General features: G+C 42.6%; 4 protein-coding genes across 7 annotated transcripts in view; 3 read left to right on the top strand and 1 right to left on the bottom strand.

Annotated features, from left to right (window-relative positions):
* The first annotated feature begins 1,990 nt into the window (after positions 1–1,990).
* Positions 1,991–9,230, top strand: DDX5 (DEAD-box helicase 5). Of its 2 annotated transcripts, none has more exons than XM_072881638.1 (13): positions 1,991–2,139; positions 3,671–3,836; positions 3,984–4,080; positions 4,166–4,299; positions 4,422–4,487; positions 4,945–5,086; positions 5,165–5,325; positions 5,494–5,666; positions 5,858–5,968; positions 6,206–6,267; positions 6,346–6,405; positions 7,655–7,879; positions 8,465–9,230. In XM_072881638.1, the coding sequence occupies exons 1-13, from the start codon at positions 2,132–2,134 to the stop codon at positions 8,845–8,847; spliced, it is 1,788 nt and encodes a 595-aa protein (XP_072737739.1). In that variant the 5' UTR covers positions 1,991–2,131; the 3' UTR covers positions 8,848–9,230. The 2 variants fall into 2 exon arrangements, with proteins under 2 accessions (XP_072737739.1, XP_072737738.1); XM_072881637.1 differs by having other exon boundaries at positions 2,008–2,163.
* A 2,642-nt stretch (positions 9,231–11,872) lies between these two features.
* POLG2 (DNA polymerase gamma 2, accessory subunit) lies at positions 11,873–22,104 on the top strand. 3 transcript variants are annotated; one of them, XM_072880916.1, is made up of 9 exons: positions 11,874–12,539; positions 12,977–13,103; positions 13,252–13,357; positions 13,740–13,913; positions 14,961–15,101; positions 15,971–16,051; positions 16,664–16,764; positions 17,682–17,819; positions 21,920–22,104. In XM_072880916.1, exons 1-9 carry the CDS (start codon positions 11,990–11,992, stop codon positions 21,939–21,941), a joined length of 1,440 nt encoding a protein of 479 aa, XP_072737017.1. In that variant the 5' UTR covers positions 11,874–11,989; the 3' UTR covers positions 21,942–22,104. The 3 variants fall into 3 exon arrangements, 2 of the variants coding, with proteins under 2 accessions (XP_072737016.1, XP_072737017.1); XM_072880915.1 differs by lacking the exon at positions 21,920–22,104 and having other exon boundaries at positions 11,873–12,539; positions 17,682–17,881; XR_012045362.1 differs by lacking the exon at positions 21,920–22,104 and having other exon boundaries at positions 16,664–16,876; positions 17,682–17,881.
* MILR1 (mast cell immunoglobulin like receptor 1) lies at positions 17,815–24,317 on the bottom strand. The gene is made up of 8 exons (XM_072880917.1): positions 24,252–24,317; positions 24,117–24,161; positions 22,957–23,244; positions 22,342–22,626; positions 21,713–21,826; positions 21,183–21,272; positions 20,023–20,082; positions 17,815–18,007 (listed from the first exon to the last, which is right to left on the bottom strand). Exons 1-8 carry the CDS (start codon positions 24,283–24,285, stop codon positions 17,946–17,948), a joined length of 978 nt encoding a protein of 325 aa, XP_072737018.1. The 5' UTR covers positions 24,286–24,317; the 3' UTR covers positions 17,815–17,945.
* The window catches only part of PECAM1 (platelet and endothelial cell adhesion molecule 1), a 47,159-nt gene continuing 43,736 nt past the window's right edge, over positions 22,009–25,431 (top strand). The window contains exon 1 of the mRNA XM_072880911.1: positions 22,009–22,123. The gene's annotated coding sequence lies outside the window, so the exon portion shown is untranslated. The remainder of the gene's footprint in view (positions 22,124–25,431) is intronic.

Consider the following 25,431-nt stretch of genomic DNA (forward strand, 5'->3'; position numbering starts at 1 on the left):
AAAAAATTGGTGAGGATGCCCTATTAGAAATTTGCAGGGGATAGTATAACGAACCTAGCCAAACTGAAGTGCTACTAAAAGAACAAATTTATAATAAGAAAAAACAGTTGATTGAGGTGGTATTCCAAATCGCTGAGGGGGGAACAGCTGTGGCTACTCATAAACAAAGATAAGCCTAACTTAGGTGTTACTTTTGAGGAAGAGATCATGGAAACATCTAGTACTGTTCTTTGAAAACCTTGCTCCATTCATAGCAACAATCAAAAAAAAGGAAAAAATTATTAGGAAGTAATAAACAACAGCTCAAAAACATCTTCATTCCTTCAGTATGTAAATCTGCGTGGGGCCCAGATCTTGAATACTGTGTGTGTTTCTTGTCAATAAAGAGAAAATGGCAAAGATAATCAGAAGTGTGGAATTGCTTTTAAAGGAGAAAGAATTAGATGGACTGCAGCTTTGGTTTACAAAGGAGGTGACTTAGAAGATATTGATGTCCACAAAGGGTATGCATAAATAGAAGATTATTACTCACCATTTCTAGTAACTCATTTTGTTTTGTGCCCCCTGTTCTTACCAGGCAATGGGTTGAAAATGAAAGGAAATGTTTTTCTGGTAGCGAACAACTAAACTGTGAAACACATTGTCATGGTATCTTAGAAGCTAAGAGCATAAATAGAACAAAAATAGGAAGAAATGGCCATCAAATACAGTTATGTTATTTTTGTCTCAGAAAAGCCTTAAAGCAGGGTTTGCTGCAAGGTGGGAGGATGTACACGGAGAGTGCTGTTACAACACTTCTCCTTCCTTCTGTTGTTTTCATTTGCATTGGCCACTGCTTGGAACAGGTGTTCTGGCAATATGGCTGCTTATATTTATGCTTCAAGCTTCACCTTTTCTTTTGTGTGCTTGAAGCCTCAGGTAGCAAGACATTCCAGTTATTCTTTAAGCTAGCAAAGCAGGGCAGATAAGCAACACAGTCCCCACCTCAGATATTTGATGTTTATTACAGGTGTGCTTTCTAAACAACCCTGTCTTTCAGTGCACTGGTGCACTTCTTGTGACCTTTGAATTGCTTTACTAGCCCTGTTGTGGAATTTGAAAAGATAAAAATAGTAACTGTTTCTAATCACATGTATTTAGTATTTGTAAGAGTGCCTAGGCAGTGGGTAACAGTCTAAACGTGCACCTCAAAGTAGCATTTAATAATCTGCTATGATGATTATTTGGTTCCAACTTGTTAACACCGTGAGGATCTGTGCATCTACCTCCTGTAGCCTCCTGGAAACCCCAGGTAGGTGTGTGGCTGCATCTACCATTCCTTCAAGTTAGTTAAAACGTGGCAACGCCATTTGAACCTGGGTTTTACCCGTCGAAGCACCTGCAGGAGGCTTTTCACAAACAGTTCATGCGACTGTAAGTATCTGTGAGGCTTTGAGCTCGGGGGAACTCCACGGCGAGCAGCTGGGTTCCCTGGCTGGGTTCCGTCCAGCCCCAGAGGACCAGACCTGCGTCACCGCTGGTCCTGCGCGCCAGCTAGGAGCCAAGTGGCTCTCTGGACAAACCAGGAGGCCGAAAGGCATCAGGCTGCACGTATCAAAGGCTGGCTGGGGGTACATCCCCCTTCCCGCCAGGCCGAGGCCGATTCGCGGCCCCCGGGCGCGCAGAGGGAGAGGCCTCACCCAGGGACGAGTCGGCGCCACTAGGCCGCGGCCTGCCGTCTGCAGCGGCTCTGCGCAGGCGCGGCCGCTCGCGCCCTTCCTGGCGTGGGCGGGGGCGCCTCTGGGCGGGGTGCTGCGGGCAGTGACGGCAGCGGAGGCCACGCCCCAAGGAGGAGGGGAACTTCCGCCCGCGAGCTGCAGAAGCCGGCCAGTCGGCCGGGCCGCGGTCACGCCCACACGGGAGGGGGCGGGGATTCCGGCCAGCTCAGGCCGCTTACATAACAGAAGGGGCGGGTTCTGCGCCTGCGTCACTAGCCGGCTCCCAGCAGCCCCCGCGGACCCCTATATAACCGGCATCCGGGCGGCGAGGCGCTCTACATTCAGTGGCCCCCACCAACGGCGTCGGATCCTGTTCTACCTTTCGCCACCCACTTTAAGTGACCGGGATCGTCTCGCCCACCGCCACCATCGCCATGCCCGGGTATTCCAGCGACAGGGATAGAGGGTGAGTCCGGGGGCCCGGCCGGCGCTAGCCGCCGCCAGCGTCCGGACTCTTAGACCGACTGTGGGGTTGTGGTGGTTGTTTTGTAGCCGTTTAAAATGGCGGCGAGTCGTGGGGGTTGGGCCCTGGAGCCCTTTTCCTCAGCTCTTGCCGTCTCGAGGTCTCTGGAGCTTCGCGAGGGGAGGCTGGGGGAGGGGAACTGGCTTCAGGAGCTCCTCGCGCCGGCGAGGGTGGCCACTGGGCGAGGGTGGCTGCACAGTCTGGGACGGGGCTAGATCCATCCGCCTCAGTGCAGTCCCCGCTTGTGTGTGGCTGCTTACGAGGGGCGCGGGTGGGGTTTTTGTGGGGGTAAAGGGGCTCGTCCCCCCTCCGTCCGGGGACGTACCCCCGAGTGTGGATGGTCCACGTAGAGCTCGATTCCTCCCTCCCCCCCTCAGTGGGGGTGGGCTGGGGAGCGGCGGGCTGCCTGGAGGTTTGTGGGTCAGTGGGTTGGCTGAGCGTTTCGTCGATGCCGAAGCCTTGGGGAGCTCTCGGTAGGGCGGTTCCCTTTCCTCCCTTCCCCCTCACAAGGGACGGTGGCTCTAGCTGTTGCTGGCAGAAGCCGGCCGGCTCCCGCTTTGTGTTGTGTAAGCGGATGTTAATGGCCGGCCCCGCCATGCGGTGACTGAGGGGAAATCAAAATGCCGGCTGCTGCTGCTGCCTTTGTTCCTCCTCCTCCTCCCCCCGCCCAGCTCAGACTCTAAAATGGCAGCGGCTGGAAAATGTGGCGTAGACAGAAATGAGAGACAAAGGAAACAGCGCTGGCAGGAAGCAGCGGCCGCTCAGGCAGGTCCCCTCTGGGAGCGCTGTGTTGTGCCGGGAAGGATCCGGCCAAAACTGGGGAGCAATCGGGGCGGGGGAGGGAGCCCCACGCTCGGATCCAGTTTAGCGGTCCTCGGCTCACGGCTTAGCGTAGCTTCGAGTTGCGCCTCGGGGCTGCCAGGACAGGCTTCTGCGATGAGCCCTGTTGGAGCGGAGGGACCTAGCCTAAGATGCTAATGTAAAATGCACGGCCTCATAAAACATCATTATTGAGAGAAGTCGGTATCTTTTGAGGTACAAGAAAACGGTTTACGGGAAAGTTATCCCAAGGTTTCGTAACTGCCCCTGCCCACTTTCTGCGGGCTGACACAATGGGAGTGTCACCTGGGTGGGAAACCATTTTGATCATGGGGTAATACAAAGGTTTTCATGTCCTTACTTTGCCTATGTGGTAACTTGCTAATAGACCTTTCAATTTCATTTTATGGAAACTGCAAAGATATGTTACCTTAGCGTCTGAATATGAGTTGTAGCTAGGCAGATTGTGGTATCTGTAACTTAAGTATGGTTTTTAAAGTTTGAAACTGTACCCTGTAGGTGAAGCTTATAAATCTGAATTGTAAAGTTACAGCAAATATAGTGGTAAAGTTGTATAAGAGGAGGACCAAAACATTTCTCTTGGATTCTATGTTATCATCTTATTCTCCAGGTTTGGAGCCCCCCGTTTTGGAGGAAGTAGAGGTGGACCTCTCTCTGGGAAGAAATTCGGAAACCCTGGGGAAAAACTTACAAAAAAGAAATGGAATTTAGATGAGCTGCCCAAATTTGAGAAGAACTTCTATCAAGAACATCCTGATGTAGTTAGACGTACTGCGGTATGTACCCTATCCAACTTGTGCAAAAGTAAACAAATAAGTGCAAACATGCTGAGGGTCATGGGGCCCAAGAGGCATGGATGGGGTAACTGAAAGATAACTTTTAATACCAAGCTTATTTCCAATAATGGGATTTTTGCCTTGCAGCAAGAAGTTGAACAGTACAGATCAAGCAAAGAAGTCACAGTTAGGGGCCATAACTGTCCAAAACCAATTATAAACTTCTATGAAGCTAACTTTCCTGGTAAGTGAAGACTACCATACTGGTCATTCTTCCAGGCTTGATTAAGACAAGGTCTAAGTTAATAAGTTTCAATCTTCTCTTCAAGCAAATGTTATGGAAGTAATTCAGAGGCAGAACTTCACTGAACCGACTGCTATTCAAGCACAAGGTTGGCCTGTTGCATTGAGTGGATTGGATATGGTTGGAGTGGCACAGACTGGATCAGGGAAAACACTGTCTGTAAGTTTTGATTGTAGCCTGGAATACTGCTGGATTTCAGCAGTGAAAGTATGGCCTGGCTTAGTGCAGGCTGAACACTTCTGGGAAGAGATTGTAATGAGGCTTTTCTTTCTTCCAAACAGTACTTGTTGCCTGCTATTGTGCATATAAATCATCAGCCATTCCTGGAGCGAGGAGATGGACCTATTGTAAGTACTCCTAAAGGAAAGGGGATCTTAATTTCTAGAGAACATGATTATTTCTTTTTTTTGCAGTCCAATTGTCCATACTCATAAGAGTGCATAGCTGTATTGTGTTTCTCTGTATGACTAAAGTGGTTCCATGTTTTGGTAGCTTCCCATGAACATTCCATAAGCTCTGATTGGATTGTCCTTAGAATTGTACAGAACAGGGCTAGGTGTCCCATTTTGGAAATTGCTATCCCCTGGAAGCTAGTGATTTTCAGATATCTTACCACACAGTGTAGGTCAGTGTTTGTTGGCAACTGAGATGCTAGGTAATTTAGTTTGCTGGTTTGGGCTACTTAAGTCCACTTCAGTCATTCTGGCACTGATGTAATATGTGACAACCTCTCAATTTAAAACTAGTGTCAGACTAGAAGCTTCTAATAGGTATTGAACTAAAAGCTGGTCATCTTATTTCTAGTGTCTTGTGCTGGCACCAACTCGTGAACTGGCTCAACAAGTGCAGCAGGTAGCTGCTGAATATAGCAGAGCATGCCGTTTGAAGTCTACGTGTATTTATGGAGGTGCTCCAAAGGGACCACAAATTCGTGACTTAGAAAGAGGTATGGATAAGCCTTGGTGCATCTCAATATGAGGCAATGTGCAAACTACTTCAGCTGACTTTACTGCTTTGTGTTTAGGTGTGGAAATCTGCATTGCAACGCCTGGAAGACTTATAGACTTCTTAGAAGCTGGAAAGACCAATCTCAGGAGGTGTACTTACCTTGTCCTTGATGAAGCTGACAGGATGCTTGACATGGGATTTGAACCTCAGATCAGAAAAATTGTGGATCAGATAAGAGTGAGTATAAATGGTTCATGTGTTTATCACTATTACAGAAACAAATGCCACTATGCTCATTAAAGTAAGGGCAGTGCAATTAACTTTTTCAGGCTTTTCTTGGTAGATCTTTTTGGTTGGACACTTGACTATATGTTGATCTTGTACTGACCTAGTCTCCTTCTCCAGCCTGACAGGCAAACTCTGATGTGGAGTGCCACATGGCCAAAGGAAGTCAGGCAGCTGGCTGAAGACTTTTTGAAAGAATATGTACACATCAACATTGGTGCATTAGAACTAAGTGCAAACCACAACATTCTTCAGATTGTGGATGTGTGTCATGATGTAGAGAAAGATGACAAGTAAGTAGTGGGGACAAAGCATTCATTCTGTCTTTTAATGGTTAGTTTTAGTTTATGAACTGTGAAATGAATTTGATTTGATGGATTTTTGATACCAGTCTGAGGCCACTGAAGCAAAAAATCAGGCTGGTAAAACTAAACTTGCACAGTACAAATCAATCCTAGCTCTAATGATCATCTCTTCATAATAGGCTTATTCGCTTGATGGAAGAAATAATGAGTGAGAAGGAAAATAAAACAATTGTTTTTGTGGAAACCAAAAGACGGTGCGATGATCTTACCAGAAAAATGAGGAGAGATGGGTGAGTCTAATAGCTTGAACTTCAGAGAGCCATCCCAATAGTCTGAGCATGCTCTTGATTCTTCATGAGTGCCCACTTAACTATGGTGTCAAAACTGTCAAATACACTGACACCAGGTGTCAGTTAAAATGCTAAAACTAACTCCAGAAGCTGTTTGGAATTTGCCAGTAGCCCTATCCTTAACTAATGAAACTACTCAAGGAATGGCCTGAGGTTAATCAAGGCCTGTATTTTCAGGTGGCCAGCAATGGGTATTCATGGTGATAAAAGTCAGCAGGAGCGGGACTGGGTTCTAAATGGTGAGTGTTCTGGCAATTTCTACAAGTGTATGATCTGTGTTACTTAATGAAGAAACTGATGAGTTGCTTGTGTTACAGAATTCAAACATGGAAAAGCACCAATCCTGATTGCTACAGATGTTGCATCCAGAGGTCTAGGTTAGTACAACTCATAATGCCAGTTGCCCAAAGCTATTTAAAGAAAGTCTATTGCTTTCTTTAACCTCTGCATTTTTCTAAGTTTTCTTCACATAAAGGTGCAGTCTTTGTGGCAAGGCCTAGGCATGACAATCGGAGGACTCGAGGGGGATGGAGGACTAGTGGAAATGATCGGCTGGCTGCTTCCAGTCAAATAGAGAGGTGAAAGCTGAGAGCATTGTGTGCCAGTAATCTTCAAAAGGCAAAGATCATCCTTTAAACTACTACCCCATAAACTGTTCTCTCATGAAATAAGCAGTTTCATTCACAGTTCACTTTGCCCTGGTATTTCTCTTCTCTCCATGCTTTGCATGATTTGCCATGGTGCAGTACTGTTAGTTTTGTGCATACTGTCTGCTGTGATCTGTGGGTCTTTGAATTTCAGTGAGTTTGCTGAAATGTCGAAGAAAATAATTACAAACTTCAATGTTCAATGAAATTTTTTTCAACCATGAAATGGAGAGAGCAGCTTTAAAATGTACTAAGCCTTGTACAAATTGGTGAGTACTGGCACATGAAATCTGAGAAAAAGTCCACCTCTCACTTTAGCAAGTGGGGCAGGAAAGCAATGGCTTTTCAAATGCCTTTGAAAGTCGAAGTTCCTCCACCTATACATAGTCGTCATGTCGAGACCTGCCAGAGAGAGACACATTCTCAAGTGAACCCTGGCTTCTTGGAAGCGCTTGCCTAGACGAGACACAGTGCATAAAAACAGCTTGGTGACTTTGGGGGGACAGGTATGTTTTTCTTGCAGCTGCGGTTCAAAGGTCTTGGCAAGACGAGCAGTGTGGCCCCTTTTTTTTGAGCTTCTAATGAGTGTGTATGTGAAGGACCTTGTATGTTTTTACTCTAAGGTCCTCAAATGAGCACATGAAGAGGCTGCTGTGAGCTTTAGTGGCCCTACTGCAAGAAGCATTCAGATGTCACTTGATGATTTGTAAAGGGGACTCTTGAGTTGGGAATGACAAGCAAATGCATACTCCTTTATGGTAAGGTTTTGGATCACAGGGTGGGTGATGAGACGGGAACAGACGGAGTGTGCATAACTTTCTCTTCCACAATACTCGTGCAGAAATGGATAATTCTAACACTGTTCTTTGCAGCCATTATTTCCTTTAAAGTACTATTGTCTAATGTTTATCTTCGATTTGGCTGTTGTGGTGTGCAAAACTTTGTACCTTGCTTTTTGCCACACTGCAACACTTTACAGATGTGGAAGATGTGAAATTTGTCATCAATTATGACTACCCTAACTCCTCAGAGGACTATATCCACCGAATTGGACGAACTGCCCGCAGTACCAAAACAGGCACAGCATACACATTCTTTACTCCTAACAATATTAAGCAAGTAAATGACCTCATCTCTGTGCTTCGGGAGGCTAATCAAGCCATCAACCCCAAATTGCTTCAGTTGATTGAAGACAGAGGTTCAGGTAAGTGCTGTTCTCAACCACAGTGCATAGCTTTCCTCTTGGAACAAAATGGAAACTCAAATTCCACCCCCAGCCTCTCTCCAAAATGGATGTGGAAGGTGGTTTAGCTACCAGTTATGGTGACCTGAAAAGGTATTTATTAACACCAATAACAAAAAACAAGACCCCCCCCCTCCCCCTGAATGCTGCACACACATGTTGTGGCGCATCTGTGGCTAGTGCTGGCCAAAGATGCACTTGTGAGTATTTGCTCTGAAATAAAATGCTTCAAGGCTCAGTTTTGTGGCCTTCTCTCCATATGGCTTGGAAGGATGGACGTAAGTGTCCTATTGGCAAGATGAAAGTGACTTTTTGCCTTGATGCCACCACTTGAGTTACAGGTGAGAGTATATGACTCTCCTCTTAGGTTAGACAGCTTTCTCTGTCAAAATAGTCTTCATCTACATAGTGGGAGTCTAACTGGAGTCTCTAGTTAAATGAAGACTGCCCAGCAAGGCAAACCTACTATAAGGGCTGAACTAATTTGGTGGTATGTAAAATGCAGCCTTTATGACATACATAACTATGCCTTATCTTTTTTGATAGGTCGTTCCCGAGGTGATCGACGTGACAGATATTCTGCGGGCAAAAGGGGTGGATTTAGTAGTTTTAGAGAGAGGGAGAACTTTGAGAGAAACTATGGTGCACTAGGAAAGAGAGACTTTGGAGCCAAAACTCAAAATGGGGCCTACAGTGCCCAAAGTTTCAGTAATGGAACTCCTTTTGGAAATGGCTTTGCAGCTGCAGGCATGCAAGCTGGCTTCAGGGCTGGTAACCCTGCAGGAGCTTACCAGAATGGCTATGACCAGCAGTATGGAAGTAATATTGCAAATATGCACAATGGCATGAACCAACAGCAGTATGCATATCCTGCCACTGGTGCTGCTCCGATGATAGGCTACCCAATGCCAACAAGTTATTCTCAATAACTTAGTGTATTTAAATGTCTCAGTTTTTCATAATTGCTCTTTATATTGTGTGTTATCAAAACAGGATAGTTATTTAAGAAATGGGAAATGCAGAAATGACTGCAGTGCAGCAGTAATTATGGTGCACTTTTTCGCTATTTAAGTTGAATATTTCTCTACATTCCTGAAACAATTTTTAGTTTTTTGTACTAGAAAATGCAGACAGTGTTTTCAAAGTAAATGTACAGTGATTTGAAATACAGTAACAGAAGGCAGTGCATGGCCTTCCAATAAAGAGATTTGAAGACTGAATTTTCTTTCAGGTGGCAATTTTCTCAACATGTGCACAACTTTACATTAATGGAATGTCAAATGTTTTTTATATTAAATTCTAGAAAGGTTTCTCAACTGTGTCTGATTAAACATTTAAGCTTATACAAAAAAACCAGCCTTGCCTTGATTGGGCTAGGTTTCTTAGCATGGCAGGCTCTGCTTTGATGGGGAAGAAGACTAAAGCTGGCTTCTAAAGTTAACTGTTGGGGACAGTACTCTTCCTTGTCTCAGTAGTGTAGGGCCAGTTTTTGGAAAAGATCCACTGGAGTAATGGTATAGTTAAAACTCTTGCTAACCAAAACTCTGCAGTGGTGTTGCTAATGAGCTGCTACGAGCGTAGGAAGCTTTTGCAGCACCGTTACTGTTGCCTTCACATGAGCATATGTGCAGACTAGGCTTGAGTGTAATGTATCTAACAGCTGTCAGGCCTTGTGAGTTAGCATGCAGGCTTACTATGAGCTTCAGAGAAATGGGAAGATCTTAGTATTAAAACTTCAAATTATACTTAAACTGGTATTGAGCAGTGATTTCTTTATGGGGGAGGGGGGGAAGTGGGCTGTTGATCCATGAACATACTTCATGGATTTTTTCCAAGACTTGTAGTACATGCAAATGACTGTAATCTCAAAGCACTGCCCATGCTGAGTGAAGCAATGGCATTTCCTTGATAAGTATAGCTGGAATAATACTTGATCCTGGGGTTAAAGTACTTAATGCTTTCAAGTACGGTGTATTAAAATTCCATTTAATACTGACTTTCAGTTCCTTCCTCTCACTTGTTTATCAGTAACAATGATTAGTTTCAAGTTTAACAATGCTTAACTACAGCTTAATGTATTCAAGCTAGAATCTTGCCTTGATTCTTGCAGAGATTCAGAGCTTGCAGAGAAGAGGTTATTTTGAACCCGAGTCAGATGACATATTTTGCACTTCAGATATTTTTGCTAGTCTGTGCTTAGCTCTTGGTGATTGTTTTCCTCTGAGGCTCAGTTTTTGATGTTCTTAATCCCAGCCTAATCTGCCTCTTAATTATGTATTTCTGCCTTTTCTGTGGGGTTCTATCAGTTGACAGTACTCCCATGATCATTCTCTGTTGCTCTGAGAGCTTCAGCTGGAGTCCTGAAATACTACCACACTTGAGTCTAAAACTGCAGTTGACAGTGTGGAAAGAGTCTTTTTAATTGGCTTTGCAACATTCCCCTTGCCCACTGCCATTGGTGTTGAGGACAAGGAAGTAGATGGTTATTATCTTGGCAATTAATGTCACATTTCAAAGTTTTCATCCAGGTCAGTTGCCTGAAGCAAAATGCATGGAAAGGTTGTTTTTATTTTAAAAACTTGATACTAAAAAAGGTATGTGTAGAAGACTTCTAGCTTGTGAATTAAAATTGATAGACTGAGGTCATTAACAGTGAAGCAAAGAACAAATAGCCTCTTCCTCCCTTTAGATGGGAGAGAACACCAACCAGCTTTGTTAAAATGTTTGCAAGCCATACTGGCTGAAATGTGCTTTGGAAACTTAATCAGGAAATCATAGGAAGAGATGCACCTTGTGACTTGTCGGTACAGGTTTTTCAAAGTTGTAGATTCTTGGTGGACTTAAATGTAATTATGTGACCAAATCAGCTACCTTTAGAAGCTGAAGTAATTTTAAACTTGGAGTCAAAAGGTCTGTCTTGCTTCTAGACATGTGGTGTGGGTTACTGGAGTTTCTGAGGTTTTTTTTTAAATCTTTATTTAACCAGAAAGGCATAACTCTGAAAAATAGGACTATGTCTTGAATTTTTTTGTCTTACGGTGTTCCCTGGGGGGAAGGGTCTTGCTCAGTCGAAGCGGGGCACACCTCTTCACATTTGCACAGAAAATGATGAAAAATGAGCTCTACTCAATAGCTTTGGTAACATTATCAGAGATACTCTGTGGTAGAGTTGAGCTCATGGCAAATCTGCTTTATAAATAAAATTGTAACTAGCGCTACTCCTGCACCTAGGAGTAGCAACTCCTCCACCGGCCTACTACTACGTTGCCTCTTCAATTCTCAGTCTGTCCCTCTGGCCTGTGGGACTGGGTTGTGGAGTAAAGAACCAATGCTGAGTAATTCCAACTCGCTGGGATTTAACATACATGAATTTTTCATGACTGCTGCCTCGCAGAGTGGTTCCTCTACTCTTAAGCTCCACCTTCTGGCACTGGTAGAAAATCGTGATTAAGCATGTATGGAAATTTCCACTGCTCTGCCCTTGGCTCCTGCCAGCTGCGCACTCGAGTAGCGGTAGCGAGGGGAGGTGCCTTGCCCGCCCTGCTGCAACTCCGCTTTCTGGTGCGAAAGCCTTTATGTTGCTTCAGACCATACAAAGCAACGTATAGCTGCTGTGATTAAATCTGCGTGGGCTTTTCCGCTAGAAATCTCCCCGTGCAGCTGCAATGTGTTCCCGTCAGGGCGAAGGGCGGGGGGCTTCCCGGCCCGCAGCCTCGCCCTCGTGCCAGGGAGCTCCGGGCTGCCGTGTCCGAGAGGGGAAGGCCAGACGCCACCTCCTGAGACGTGCAGCCTCGGCTTGCGGGAAGGCCGGGGGCCCGGCTGCCATGGCCGTGGGCGGGCTGAAGGGCACGAGGTACCGGCGGCAGCTGAGCGCGCGCTGGGCCGCGGGGGGGGCGGCGGGAAGCGGGCCGGCCCGACCGTAGAGTGCCAGCGCGCATGCGCAGATGTCGTGTCCCCGCTCGCTCCTGGCAGGCGGCGCGCCAGCTCCGCTTCCTGCGCGCGCGGGGTGTGGCGCATGCGCAATGCCCGCAGCGTCCCCCACCGCCATGAGGGACGAGGGAGGCGAGGAAGATGGCGCTGTGCTGCCGCCAAGGGGGCCGGTGGGGCGGCCGCGCTCCCTCGGGGCGGCCCGTGCTGAGGCGGCGGCCGCCCGCCGCGCGGGTCGCGGATGGGGCGGAGGCCGGGTCCCTGGCGCGGCCTTACGCGGCGGCGGTGGCCGGCGGCGATGAGGTGGCGAGCGGGGAGGAGCTGCTTGAGGTGTGCTGGCGGCGGCACTTCCTGCGGGGCGGCGCGGATCCGCGGCCAGCGCTGCCCTGGCGCGCCTACCTCAGCGGCTGCCACCCGGGCTTCGGGCCGCTGGGCGTGGCGCTGCGGAGCAACCTGGCGGCCCAGTGGTGGGACTCGGCGCTGGCTTTCCGGGAGCAGGTGTTCGCGGTGGATGCCCCGCTCCACGGCCCGCCCGCCGCCGGCGCTCCGTGGGCCGGGCAGGGGCTCCGGCTGCTGCACTCTGAGACGCTGCGCGAAGCCCTCCAGGGCAGGGGCTGCAGCCGGGAGCCGGGCGGCCCCTCTCTGGAAGAAGTGCTCGGGACCGCGGGGATGCTTCGTGAGAGCCTGCTTCCCGGTAGGTCCCTCGTCCGTCGCCGCAGGGATGAGGCGGGTTTCTGGGGAGCGCTGGGCAGCCTGGACGCCTGCTCGCGTTTTTCTTGCTGGGAGCGAAGCAGCTGCGTTTAAGGGATTTGTCCAGTTGTGTTCGAGCGCTGGAAAAGTTCCGTCTGCGTGCTGTGGGTTTCTGTCCTTTTCAAGGACCTGAGCAGCATGAATGCCGAAGTGCACATGGGATGCTTTCTCTTGTAATTAGGGGAAAGGCACGTTAAAATTACAGTTGCCAAAGTACTCAGAGGAATCGGGCTACAGACGGCTGAGCAATTAACATTAACGCTAGTGGGACTGCACATATGAACAGCATGTGTATCATATGTGCTACATTCACTCTCAGTAGAATTAAAAACTTAATTTTTTTGCTGTGGCTACTAAAATTAGCGATTTATCTTTTGACAGGTGCTTTGGCGCAGTATGTTAGCTGCTTAGAATTGGTGAACAAAAGACTGCCTTGTGGTCTTGCTCAAATTGGAGTGTGCTTTCACTCTATCCCAGAAAGTGAACAAAACAACAGAAACCTTAGAAGGTACAGTAATAGGGGGGTTAATCCCTTTTCATACTTTAACCAACTGTTTGCACCTGTTTCACTTTTGGATTATTTTTGAATACTGTCTCTTGCTTTTTCCCTGTTATTTTTGAAGGAGTTAATTTGCTGACCTTGCTATTGTTTAAAGAATAGGCGAAAGGACCGCGTCTTTGCTTGCATGGTTTAGCTCTCCCAGAACTGCAGGACAGTGGCTCGATTACTGGTTACGCCAGAGACTCCAATGGTGGAGAAAGGTAACAGCAGTGTATGCATGGGAAATCTTGGGCTGCTCCTTTATATCTCAAAGAGAAGGGGGAATAGACACCCTGATCGTTTTTATGGTGTTATATTGCTTGGCTATTATTGTCTCTGAAATACATGTATTTCTTGTGAGAAACCAAAAAACTGCTTAAGTTTATGACAAGTAGTTAACAACATGACTTGCAGAAAGGCAAATGTTTTGTGTTTGTAATTGATTTGAGATCAAAATGCTGTAACACGATAAAGAGATTTGGGCTGTAATTCATGAAAATGTCTTCCTGAAAATCATAGACTTCAGCTTGCATCGCAGACTTGTTTTTTGTGGTTAATACAGCATGCACAGTCATGATCACCTCTCATATCTTTAATTTTCAGTTTGCAGTAGGACCATCTAACTTCAGCAGCAGTGACTTTCAGGATGAAGAAGGAAGAAGAGGATTTAATTTACATTACAGCTTTCCATGGGGGACAGAAACAATAGAAACATTGAAGAACCTTGGTGATACTGAACTGTTACAGATGTATCCAGGGGATAGTTCAAAATTACTTGTAAGCTTTACTATATTAAAAACCTTTTTTGATAAAGATGATTACGTGTGAGAGAAATGGTTTCTTTGCTGGTCCGGTTGCTTAGCACGTGACTATCTTTTTATTCTTTTGATGTAAAAGCAGTACAATTGATACTCTGCAGTCAGAACTTCATTTCCAAAAGCAGATAAAATACTGTAATTTTTTTTTACAAGGAGTTAATTCTTTGAAATTAGCTATATTGACAAGGCAGCTGTTGTCAGTTGCATAGCCTTTACCTTTGTCTGCAAGTAGATGTCAAGACAAACTCAGTCCGTGTTTTGCAGCGTTGAGTTTGCATCCAAAAGAACCTGTAAATGTTTTTTCCTTCTGTAGCTTGTCCAGTTCCATACATATAGAAGTGTATGTGGGTTAATGGACTATAAACACTGCAAATAGCTTTATAGAAGTTACCACACTCAGAAGGGGGAATGGACCAGAGGGAAGCCTTTCCACTGAATATATTGGAGAGGGGCAAACTTCTAGAGAATGGCAATATTTGGAAAGTCAGGCTGAACAGTTAAAATGAGAGTAACTTGGTATTCTACCAGTAAATTGCAACCTTCTCCTTCTCATGACAGTCCTGTCTGTGTTTCCTGGTTTTGCAGCTTATTTCTGTACAGAAGGCAGAAGACTGTAATGTAACCTACAAAACTGTGGGTTACGTTGTGATTTCTCAGAATGTGGGGACATATCCTTGTGGTCACTTGCAAGTAATCTACAAATCTCCAAACAAAAAGGCAGAGTTTCAAGTGTATTGGCCATAGATTTGAATTTATGATGAGAGAGGTGGGACAAGAAAATAATCCCCTCCTGCTCTGATCTTCTGCTTTCCCCAGTGTTACAATCTTATCTAGTTACTGTTACACTTTAAAGATTGCTGGTAACTTTTTAAAATAGATGTCATTGTATTTTAAATGTAATAAGGGTGCTTGAGCTCAGTGCCTTATTATACTTTTAAAGTAAAGAAAAGGCCCTTTGAGACATTATTTGAGGTATCCCTTTGTGGTTTTTTTGTTTTCTCTTCAGGGTCGAGATGGACGAAAGAATGTTATTCCTCATGTTCTGTCTGTGAGTGGAAATCTGGACCGAGGAGTATTAGCCTATCTCTTTGATTCTCTACAGCTAGCTGAGAATCCATTAACAAAAAAGAAAAATTCACAGAGAAAGGTAACTTTCTGTAGAAAGCGTAAGGAAGAATGGATGAGGGAAGGCAGGGGCAGGTCTAAGTACAAAACCCACAGACAATGTGGTAAATTCAAGCACAGAAATATCTCCCTTTTCCATATCTCCATCCTCTGTTCCCTTCCCCAATGGGTGCAGGCAGAACGCTTTTCACTGGTAGCAATAGGCTGGCCCCATGGGACTGCCTCTGCGGTCCTTTTCACCCACATAAGCAATTTTTCTCTCATTCTGAGGTCACCTTTCCTGTCTTGCTGCCTTCTCTCTGATGAGAAGGGAGGCTCTTGCCATGCAAGTGATGAAGGATTTAAGAGGAATTGGAATGTAGCTGCTGAGCATGGGAAAGAGGAGTTTGTCTCTTCCAGCTGCATTTGAAGGTTGCTGAGAGGAGTAGAAAAAGTGGGTCGCAGGTAGTAGTGGGGCATTTCCCCAAGGACCATCATTATTCCCACTTTTACCCTGGTTTTCTGGAGTTAGAGTGCTAGTTTTCAGACAGCACTTGTTACTTAAACAGCTGTTTGGTCTTTAAGAACAGGCAGTAGCCTGGATGGTAATTGTCTGCTGGACTGTCTCTTTTCACTCTGGCTCTGTTAAAGATGATGGAGCTCTGCTAAAAAAATTAATCTCTTTTCTGGGGCTCAGCCAAAAGGGAATAATTTCTGCCATGCTAACCTAGCTGGCATGTATGCTAGTTATATGAAATACAGCTTGCTTCTAATTCAGGATTTTGTGTTATGAAAAAATTTTGCATGTTTAGAACCTTAATTTCAGTGAAAAAATTTTAGTATTTCCTAGGTCTGTTTAGAATTTCACACTAAATACATTTAGTAATCTGTTGCTTTTTGTAAAATTGTTAGGTACTTAAGCTTCATCCTTGTTTAGCACCTCTTAAAGTGGCCTTGGATGTAGGAAAAGGTCCAACAACAGAGCTGAGACAGGTACGTTGTAAGAAGGTATTTTAATTTTAAGCATTGACTTTCCATGCAGTCTTCTGTTACAATTCACACACTGTTTATGTTGGGGAAGACCATGCTGCTACTCTGATTCTCGGAGATTCATGGTTGTACAGATTTCACAGTGCTTCCACTATGCAGCTTGTGAGTCACAGCAAAAGGAGTACACTGCAGACGGTGGTAGGTGCCTTCCTTGCATACTGAAAGCACACTGCTTTTAGTACTATTAATGGAGTTGATACTTGTTCCATGTGAAATTAAGGAAAATAAATAACACAATCCCTCTTGGCTTCTTAATCTTTCGGAATTATATTAATGCATGGGTCACATCTTCAGAGGGATTTTAAAAAAGTTTTTATTTAAGTCAGTCATTAAGCCAGTCCCCACAGAAGGGAGGAAACTTACACCAGCATGTTTTTAAATAGAAATGGAAATTTAATTGCCAGGCTGCTTTCTACTTTGAGATTATTTCAGCCAGAAAATTAACACCAGCTGGGAATGCTAATACCACACATACTAGAGTTTTAATGGTTTCTTTGTGTAGGATTTCAAACCCTCAAAGTCTGTCTTTTAACTTTTGTTTTTAAATAAACACAGGTTTGTCAAGGATTGTTCAATGAACTGTCAGAAAACAGGATTTCTGTATGGCCGGGTTATCTTGAAACCATGCAGGTATCTCTGGAACAGCTTTATACAAAGTAAGGAGAAACAGTCTTTTGTAAATTAAACTATGAAGGTGATCTGTGGACTAGCGAAAGTATGCCTGTTTTCAGTAAGAAGTCATCGAGTGCAGTAACCACATGACTGAAGGCATGTATCCTGAGCTATAAACTTAGATTCAATTAGTTTTATTAGGAAGAGCAATGTCAGATACTTCATTTTTAAAATTAAATGAAGTATAAGCCTTTCACATGTTATTGTTGTTTCTCTGGAACTGTGAAATGCCTTTTAAAGACTCTCCTATTGAAAATAAATTTCTTAGGATCAGTCATAGGCTCACAGAACTGTTTCCCCCTCTCGCCCTCATTTTTGCACCTGGACTGGTTCTGTGTTTCATTCTTAAGTACTATTTCAAATAGTACACTGCGTCTAGTCTTGAACTTAGAAGTTCTTCCAAGTCTGGAACTGTTACCATTAGTGTATGTGATGGAATTATTTGTGCAGATAAAAAACTGCTATTGAAGTTGAGGGCTTCATATGCAATTTGTTGATCAGGAATGAATTTTGAGCATATCACTGTTTGTGTCAGTGGATCTCGAGCATATTGATGAATATTTTTTCGCCAAGAGAAAATAAATACCTCTTTGTTCTGTGCAGTGGTATTCAAAGTAAGTCTGGCTATTAAATAACAGAAGAAAGATATATTCTGCTTCTACAAAAATACTCTTGTAATAGGTCACCAAGTAACATTCTTTTTACGTACTAAAGTAACTAAATAATTTAAAGAAATGTAATAAGGAAAGCAAGGAATGGTAACAAGAAAACTGTTGTCTTCACACGGGACTTAGTACAGTATAGCAAAAATAAATATTTACAGCTTATGGTCATTTGTACATAACTTATCTGAATTTTTCATACACCAAAAGCAGTAACAGGTGTGCTCTTTTCTTTGCAGGTATGATGAGATGAGCGTTCTCTTCACGGTCTTGATAACTGATGCCACTCTAGAGAATGGAGTGGTCCAGCTGAGAAGCAGAGACACCACCATGAAGGAAATGATGCACATTTCTAGGCTGAAGGACTTTTTAACTAAGTACGTAACATCAGCCAAAAATGTGTAAACTTAAGTTCATTGAATAAAAGGAATTTCTTAAATATCTGTGCCTGAACTGGCTTCTACGGTGTCATGGACTCAGTGGTTTCTCTGCAAACAGTTCTGCTAAAACTTGGTAGTGCATCTGTTTTCTGTCAAATCTCGACCATCTAGGTCTTCCAGGTTACCTTGAAAAGAGGGAAGAGACAAACCTGTCCCTCATTAGCAGGGCTAACCATATTCTCTTTCATGTCTTCAGTTTTACTATCTTATTGAAAGTACTCCATCCTAACCTAAAAATTCATCTTTCATCTGTGTATTGCTGACACAATTATGGTCTCTGCTGGAAAATGGTATTATATATAAAATAATTCCAAATCTTAAATGTTTTAATAACATCAGTAAGTATCTTTGTACTATTTGTTTGTAGGAATGTATTTTAATCACATCGCCTCAGTTCTTCAACATTTAAGCTGCTTCATCTTGCACTTGATAAACATAACAATCAGAAATACTTTATAAAGAGTAACAGAGGAAATAGAAGAAATAAATTGTAAACCGTTTTTGTCAAGCATTTTTGTGGACAAAAAAATGCCTGTACATAGGAAATGGTGGAAAAAGACTAATGTGTGATCATATTTATCCTATACCTAAGTGTTGTAGCCAAAATCAGATACAAGAGTTTGCATAGATACGAAATTGAGCAATTCTGATCTGTAGATTTACTATACGTGTACAGCTTGTTAAGTCACTGTATTAAAGTGCTTTAAGGTGTATGCAACAGGGCATGCAGCCATGGATAGCCATCACTGTCGTGAAACACAAGAACTTGCCTTAAAAATGTACTCTATTAACGTGGTGCTTATTTAACTATAAACGGGTTATTTGTAACAATGATATTAATTGCTGCATAGTGTAATTATGCTAGATATAATGCAAGGTTAGCATAGTGTGGCTGTGTGACTTGCTGAACTCATGGAGTTCTGTGTAAGCTGGCTATGGAATGACATTAAAACAACCCAAAACATCTAAGAAACGGCCTATAGCAGGATGCAGAATTTGTTTTGGAGTTAACTGTCTCAAAAATTAATTTTAGCATCCTATCTCTACTCTGAGAGCTGAAGTAATGTTGAGCTGAGAAATTGCCATCCTTGCTGCTAGGTAGCAGCAGGTACAAAGGCCAAATATGGATCCTCCAGCATGTGCCTAAGAGGACAACACAGTTGTGATTTTTTTTTTTTTAATACTTGACTAATGCCTTTTGATTATCTTATGTTTGCATACAATCCAGTTTCTATTTCAGGAGAATTATTAAATGTACAGGAACTTGGGTCTGGGTGAAAGCTTCACCTCATTTATTTCCTTTCTGTTTATTCATCAGATGCGTATAGTCCCAGACTATATATTGGGTCCAGCAGGATCTTACCTGACAGTGATTGCATTGTTTTGTTTCGTTTGGGTTTTTATGGTGCTATTTGGGCAATAAGCTGCTGTTTGTCTAATGGGATTGCTCTTTGGGTCTTTGTTAATTGCAATTTTTATCCATTCTGCTTTTTCTTTTAAGTTGAAGTCCCTGGAGATTATGACTAGGGGATTTTGCTTGCTAGTAGAGAACGAGTTATATTGTCTGTCTACAGAATAATTAGGCCAGGAAACTAGTATCTAAACATCATCTCTTTCTCTGCAGACTTGGTAGTACTTATCACATCTGAGGACTTGAAAGATTCTTTAAAAATACGTGATTAAGTTAATCACAAAGAGATCTTACCTTGTACTCAATCTCTGATGAGGACCTTGGAATAGACTGTAGCACATGCCCTCTTCTCTGTTAAAAGCCAGAATAACATAATTCATAATTGCTTTTTTTGGTACAGATACACAACAGAAGAATTAATATTCCATCAGCAACTTGGTCACTAATAACATCTGCATGGTTTCATAATGAGGCTGCTGAATTTTGGGGTCATAGGATGGTGATAGGCTTTTCATTTGGGGCTTTTTGTTTGCTTTTTCCCCTCTCAAAAGATTCTTAAAGTTACTTTGATTTCTCCATAGTAAGTAAGCAATTTCAGTATGTAACTGCTCCTGTCTAAACCCTGCCTCCCCCCCCCAGCAAAATCCCCCCTCCCCTCCCCCAGCAAAATCCCCCCAAAACTTATTTGTGCGCATCAGATGTTCCAGTGTTATAGCTTGAGGTTTTCACCTTTTTCATCTTCTCTTCTAATAACAGAAAAGTTGACATATTCTTCTGGTTTAACAGGCTCTGGATTAAAGAGGATGAACAGCAGTTAAGTCAATTACAAGAGACTGACCAGGTTTTTTTTTTTAATAATCTTGAAACAAAGCAGCAAGATTCCATATCAAATATAAATCTACCATGCTTTCTGTAGCATTCATGAGCCTTACCAGAGCTATTGTCACTGTCCTTGCAGGCTATGTGGGTAGAATGCTGATTGATATCTGGCATGAGCAGCTGCACAGAACACTGAGCTAACACAGCAGAGCAGCTCAAATGCTGTCTACTCTATGAACAGGAAGGCAGATTTGTTTGAAGAGAATGATTCCCTTTTTGATATTTAGAAACAGGAAACAATACCTTCGCTGTTGGTTTGTTTTGGGGGTTTCTTTTTCCCTTGAAAATATTGACATTCCACGTATAAGGCAAATGCAGAAAACTACAAGATAATAGCATCGTGGCTTTCATGTAATGTCTTTGTTATTGTGTATTTTCTGCAATTGAAGTAGTACAAGGTCTTAATGTAGTTGTAAGTAGCAGCAGCAACTGTCAGTTGCTTTGTTGTCTAGCATTACTTCACGATTTCAGTTTGAACTGACTTTGAGTCTTGTCAAAGTTAAGAAACGTGGAGTAAAGAGCTATTGTGTAGTGAACAATTTTGAACAGAATGCAGGAGCTACATAAGTTTTATTTTGGTACAACTTGCATATAGCCCACTTTTGCCTCTTAATAAATGGGCATTGCACCTCTGACCTACTTACTGTCTTTTAATTTTCTTTTCCTCTGTGATGGCTATTTCAATCCTCACCATGAGTTGCCAAATGCAATTCTTCATTCTCCTTCTGTATACAGTAGATTTTTGTATAGAACTTCAGTTGCAGTTCTGGATGCATGGCTGTCAGGTGCTGCCAAATACGGATCCTGAGGGACTTCAAATAATGCCTCTGCCAGGTGCGGTCAATAGTAATATTAGCTCACTAACTGAGTGGTAGTAGGCGTCCCCTTCTGCTGCTTTTGCAGGACCTGAAGAATTTTGCCCGTACTAGCTACACATAGTATAATAGCATTCTTCAACTGAACTCCCACAAGTAAGTTTCATGACTGCACAGGGAGTAACATGAACTTACCGATCTCTGTGTATATGACGTAGTTTTCAGGCTCTTCTGCATTCATTGTTGAAGTAAGGCCAGTTGAGGACCTAGTAGACTTAAATTTTCCTGCAAATTGTAAAAGAAAAACAAACACATGCCTATATACATATATCAGTTTTTCTTAGAGGGAAATGAACAGCTCCATGATATTTTTTTAATACTTGGAGATCTCAGATGTTATTTTCATGATAAAAATTACTCCTTAACCAAGGGCATTTTTAATAGAATTTCCTTTCTTTACTAAGAACAATGATGTCTGATTCCTTCCAACATTTATGTGTATTAAATTAGATGTCGCTTTGCTTCCCCCATCCCAGACCTGCCATCTAAAACATAACTGAGGTTTTGCCTTGTCTTGTTAAGTTGCCTATGCCGGTTAAGATACTTGACAACATCCTAAAATACCAAGAGCATAACTCTACTTGTAACATGGTGTTTACACACTAAAATGTATTGACAACATAAGTGAGCATCTCTGGAAAATTAAAGACATTCAGATAACTCACTTGCTTTATATGAAGGAATTATGAAAAATTGAATTGCCAGAGCAAATCCTATTACGAATAGTAGCAACATCAGCCCAAGAGAAATGATCAAGGGTTGAGAATGGCTTCTCTCTTCTGCTAAAAAGGGAAAAAAAAAGTGAATGAAATGTTGTTTCATATTCTAAGTATTTTCTGTAAATTAAAATCAAGATTTTGCATTTCTTTCAGCTTTTGGATTGACTGTGGTTGACATAACTACTCGGGAGAGTCCCAAGTGCACACTGCCACAGCAGAAGGAAGGGAGCTTGCTGGTGCCAGTAGACTCTCTTTCATAAGACTGGAGAGAAAAATGAAACTAGACTGTCCCCAAGGTGGAGCAAGGTGGACCAGGGGTCTCTTGTAAAAGTGAATCTTTTACAGTCATCCTTCATGGTAACTTCAACTTCTACTGCTATCTAGGCTGCATGGAATTCTATCTTTCTGCATTAATCTTAAAAACTCAATTTATTTTTTCATTGTAAAAAATTATATTTTGAACATTATGTTGCAGGAACAAAATTTCTGGCTAAAAAACTTGCATTGTTACAACATTCTGAATTTTGTGTGATCCCTGTTTATTGACAGTGGTAAACCGTTCCATGCGTGCATACCTGCTAAAGTAAAGTTAAAACTGTTGCTGTATTTTGTATTATTGCGAAAGCTATTTTCAGCTCTGCATTTATAGGTTCCAAAGTCACTAGAGGAATTGATAAATAGAAAAATCACAGCTGCTTCCCTCTTCTGCATCTTCACTGCAGGAGAGATGCTTTGTCTTCCTTTGAAGAATATGTATGTGATAGGCAGAGAGCCATTCTCTGAGAGACAAGACAGGGTCACGTTCTGGCCTTTCTTTGCTTGAGAGGTGGGTGAGCTCAGCACTGGTTTGGAAACTGGCTCTGTAAAAAGAAAACTGAAAAGACTGCATCACTGAGTACAGGACAAGCTCCAAAGCAAGACTTGCAGTTAAGTGGCAACATTGGCAAATGAGATGGGCATCAAGGATGGAGGGCTCAGTATGATCAGATCAGAATAGCACTGCCAACTCTGAAGGAAATAACATTTGCAGTAAAGTTCAGCTCCGCAATCAAGGCAAGTGCACACTGCAGTCCAAAACAGTACTTGCCGCAAACAAAACCCCAACTCCTGCTGCTGCAGATACATTGCATCAGACGTGGCTATGTGCCCCTAAAATAAAATGTGCTGAGAAGGTATACAGCAAGACGTACCTATAAGGGTGAAGTTGAGACTGTTGCTGTATTTTCCGCCACCGGAGATGTTATTCTCAGCTTTGCATTTGTATTCACCCACGTCACTGGCAGAGTTGATAGTCAAGTTAAATAAACCGGGAGTCACGTCTGGCCTTTTTAAAGTGAATACCTTCCAATTGCGTTTAAACAATGTGTATGTGACAGGTGGAGAGCCAGAGTCGGAGTGGCAGGAGAGGGTCACGTTCTGGTTCATCACTACATTCAAAGACCCCTGAACAAGTACGAGCCTGGGATTGGACAGCATCTCTGGAAAGAAGAAACTTCTGAGTGATTTCACTGCACCTATCATCCAAGAAACTCTCAGATTTTTCCCAAAACATGTTGAGGACCAGGCTATACTTATTTCTGTTGAAATAGGGGGTTATATTTTTTTCCACCTCTGGTAGCAGGCAACACAACCTTGTATTTTTCAAAATCAGTGTGCAGCTTCAAGCACTTGATGAAAAATGCATGTCTTCATACAAAAGAGAGCATATACACACAAAGCCAACAGATGTATCCAGATGAACCAACAAAAATACCTTTGAACTACAGCAGCAATGAAAAGAATAGAATAAAAGATAAATTATGGGATAAAAAGATAAAAGATAGATTATGGGGTGTTAATTATAGGAGAAAGTAACCTTATATGCTAGTTGAGAGGTAGCATGGGAACCTAAAAATAAAAGCAGTATTTTATTTGTGGTTGTATGTAAACAGGCAGAATTAACCTTGTGTAAGTAGATTGAACTTTTGAATAGTAGCAGCAGGAGCCTTGACAGTCTATCAAATTAGTTTGCTTTTATGAGAGCATACAAATAAATTTGTAATAAAAACTTGTAATGTCTTTTCATAGAAAATGGTAATAAACTAATCATGACTAAGATAAATTATGAACTTCTAGAGGGGAAAAATATGTTTTAACAACTTAAAGCAATTTTGACTGTACATGCAAGTCAGCAAAGTCAGCAAAGACACAGTTAACTTTGTATAGAAACTTGTAAACTGCCTCACTGCACAGACAAGGGCAAAAGATTTAATTTTACATGCAGGTTTTGGACATTTTTAAATCCCTTCCCCATTTTTTTGTTAACAGTCGATTTCAGCACATATCCCAAAACTAAAAAAAGATAACCTACCTTTGCCATTGGCAGTAGTTTTCTGAATCTGCTGAGACATTTGAACTAAGAGAAGAAAATAAAGCTTTCAGACAAGAAACAATGGTTCTTGTTTAGAAAGATTTGTTATATGTAAGAAGTATGTCCTTGGCTTACAGTAGGAAAACAGCAGAATTGTGAGAAAAAACATTCTCTTGGTACTGTTGAAGACAGCTGGTGCAGTTACACTAATGAGGTCTTTGAGGAGTGGCTCTAGGGGTTGAGGAAGTCCTAAATATGGAAACAGTGCTGATCTTTCCTGATGTTTGCATAAAGACTTTTGTCATATTCCACTTATATTTAGCCTATGGCAGACAGAGCAGTGGGCAGAAGAACAAGCTGTGGAGTGAAGAACAGCAGTTTGGGATACAACTAAATGTTACATACAGTTGTTCTAAAATGTAGCTGACATAATCGGCAGCTTTTCCATGTGAGAGCCGTGTGGTAGAACTCTGCTGCCATGCAGTATACAAGACTATATATAATTTTTCTAGCACTGTTCTTATAAGGGAATGAGATCACTGATTCACATTAAACAGTCACACATCTGCTATAGATAATGCAAATGATCATATGGCGGAGACTAAGGGAGTACGCGGTACTGGTTTTTTATAGCAGCAATGTAATTTAAAAAAGAATTGTAAAAAAAAAAAGCCTATCAAATCTATTTAGAAGTTTTAAGATGTTAATAAATATTTATAGCTAGCCAGCTTGTTAGGGAAATATTTTGGTCAAACTTAAAATATTAAGCTGTATTAGAAGGTACAAATCTCATCACAAACTTGAGTTCAACACCACTGCAGAAACTAATTTGATGACTAATTTGATCATCTAACCAGTAATACAAAGCTGCATACAAAGCTTACAGCATACACTTACAGCAAGTAGATGTTCTTTATTTGTCATCCTCTGGGCAAAGTAAATGTAATCTTTAGCTATACGTGGGCAATGCCTTCTGAAGATCTCTAGGCCCTGGTGTATGTGAAGAAGTAACTACTTATACAGAGAATGCCTTAAAATTGTTTTTGTGATCCTTTTCTTATTTCTTATTTGTCTCCAGTTTCTGAAGGTAACAAGACATGGCCCTACAGTCTGTCGTCTTCTGTGTAATACAAAATCCACCCCAAAGCTTGGTCCGTTGCAGCATTGCAAAGTTTCCTCACAGAATTTTGTGTGCAACTTCCTTCCTCGGTTGTTTTTTTTTGTTTCACTTCTTTTAAGACAACTTCCACCCTCCCCTCGCAAATGTTTTTCATGTGGAAATGCTGACAACTACCCACAAGACTGGAATATTTTT

This window comes from Ciconia boyciana, chromosome 16 (assembly GCF_034638445.1).
Source record: "Ciconia boyciana chromosome 16, ASM3463844v1, whole genome shotgun sequence".
NCBI lineage: Eukaryota > Metazoa > Chordata > Aves > Ciconiiformes > Ciconiidae > Ciconia > Ciconia boyciana.

What these genes read in the sequence shown, in the direction of transcription:
- POLG2 (XM_072880915.1), top strand. Translation starts at nt 11,990, where the DNA reads ATGGCGCTGTGCTGCCGCCAAGGGGGCCGGTGGGGCGGCCGCGCTCCC. An exon ending in GGGATAGTTCAAAATTACTT is followed by an intron (nt 13,914 to 14,960) that starts GTAAGCTTTACT and finishes TTTTCTCTTCAG; the next exon opens with GGTCGAGATGGACGAAAGAA. An exon ending in AGAAAAATTCACAGAGAAAG is followed by an intron (nt 15,102 to 15,970) that starts GTAACTTTCTGT and finishes TAAAATTGTTAG; the next exon opens with GTACTTAAGCTTCATCCTTG.
- DDX5 (XM_072881637.1), top strand. Translation starts at nt 2,132, where the DNA reads ATGCCCGGGTATTCCAGCGACAGGGATAGAGG. An exon ending in AAATTGTGGATCAGATAAGA is followed by an intron (nt 5,326 to 5,493) that starts GTGAGTATAAAT and finishes CTCCTTCTCCAG; the next exon opens with CCTGACAGGCAAACTCTGAT. An exon ending in TGTTGCATCCAGAGGTCTAG is followed by an intron (nt 6,406 to 7,654) that starts GTTAGTACAACT and finishes AACACTTTACAG; the next exon opens with ATGTGGAAGATGTGAAATTT.
- MILR1 (XM_072880917.1), bottom strand. Translation starts at nt 24,285, where the DNA reads ATGTTTTTTCTCACAATTCTGCTGTTTTCCTACT. An exon ending in AACTACTGCCAATGGCAAAG is followed by an intron (nt 23,245 to 24,116) that starts GTAGGTTATCTT and finishes TCTTCTTTCCAG; the next exon opens with AGATGCTGTCCAATCCCAGG. An exon ending in AATTCCTTCATATAAAGCAA is followed by an intron (nt 21,273 to 21,712) that starts GTGAGTTATCTG and finishes TACAATTTGCAG; the next exon opens with GAAAATTTAAGTCTACTAGG.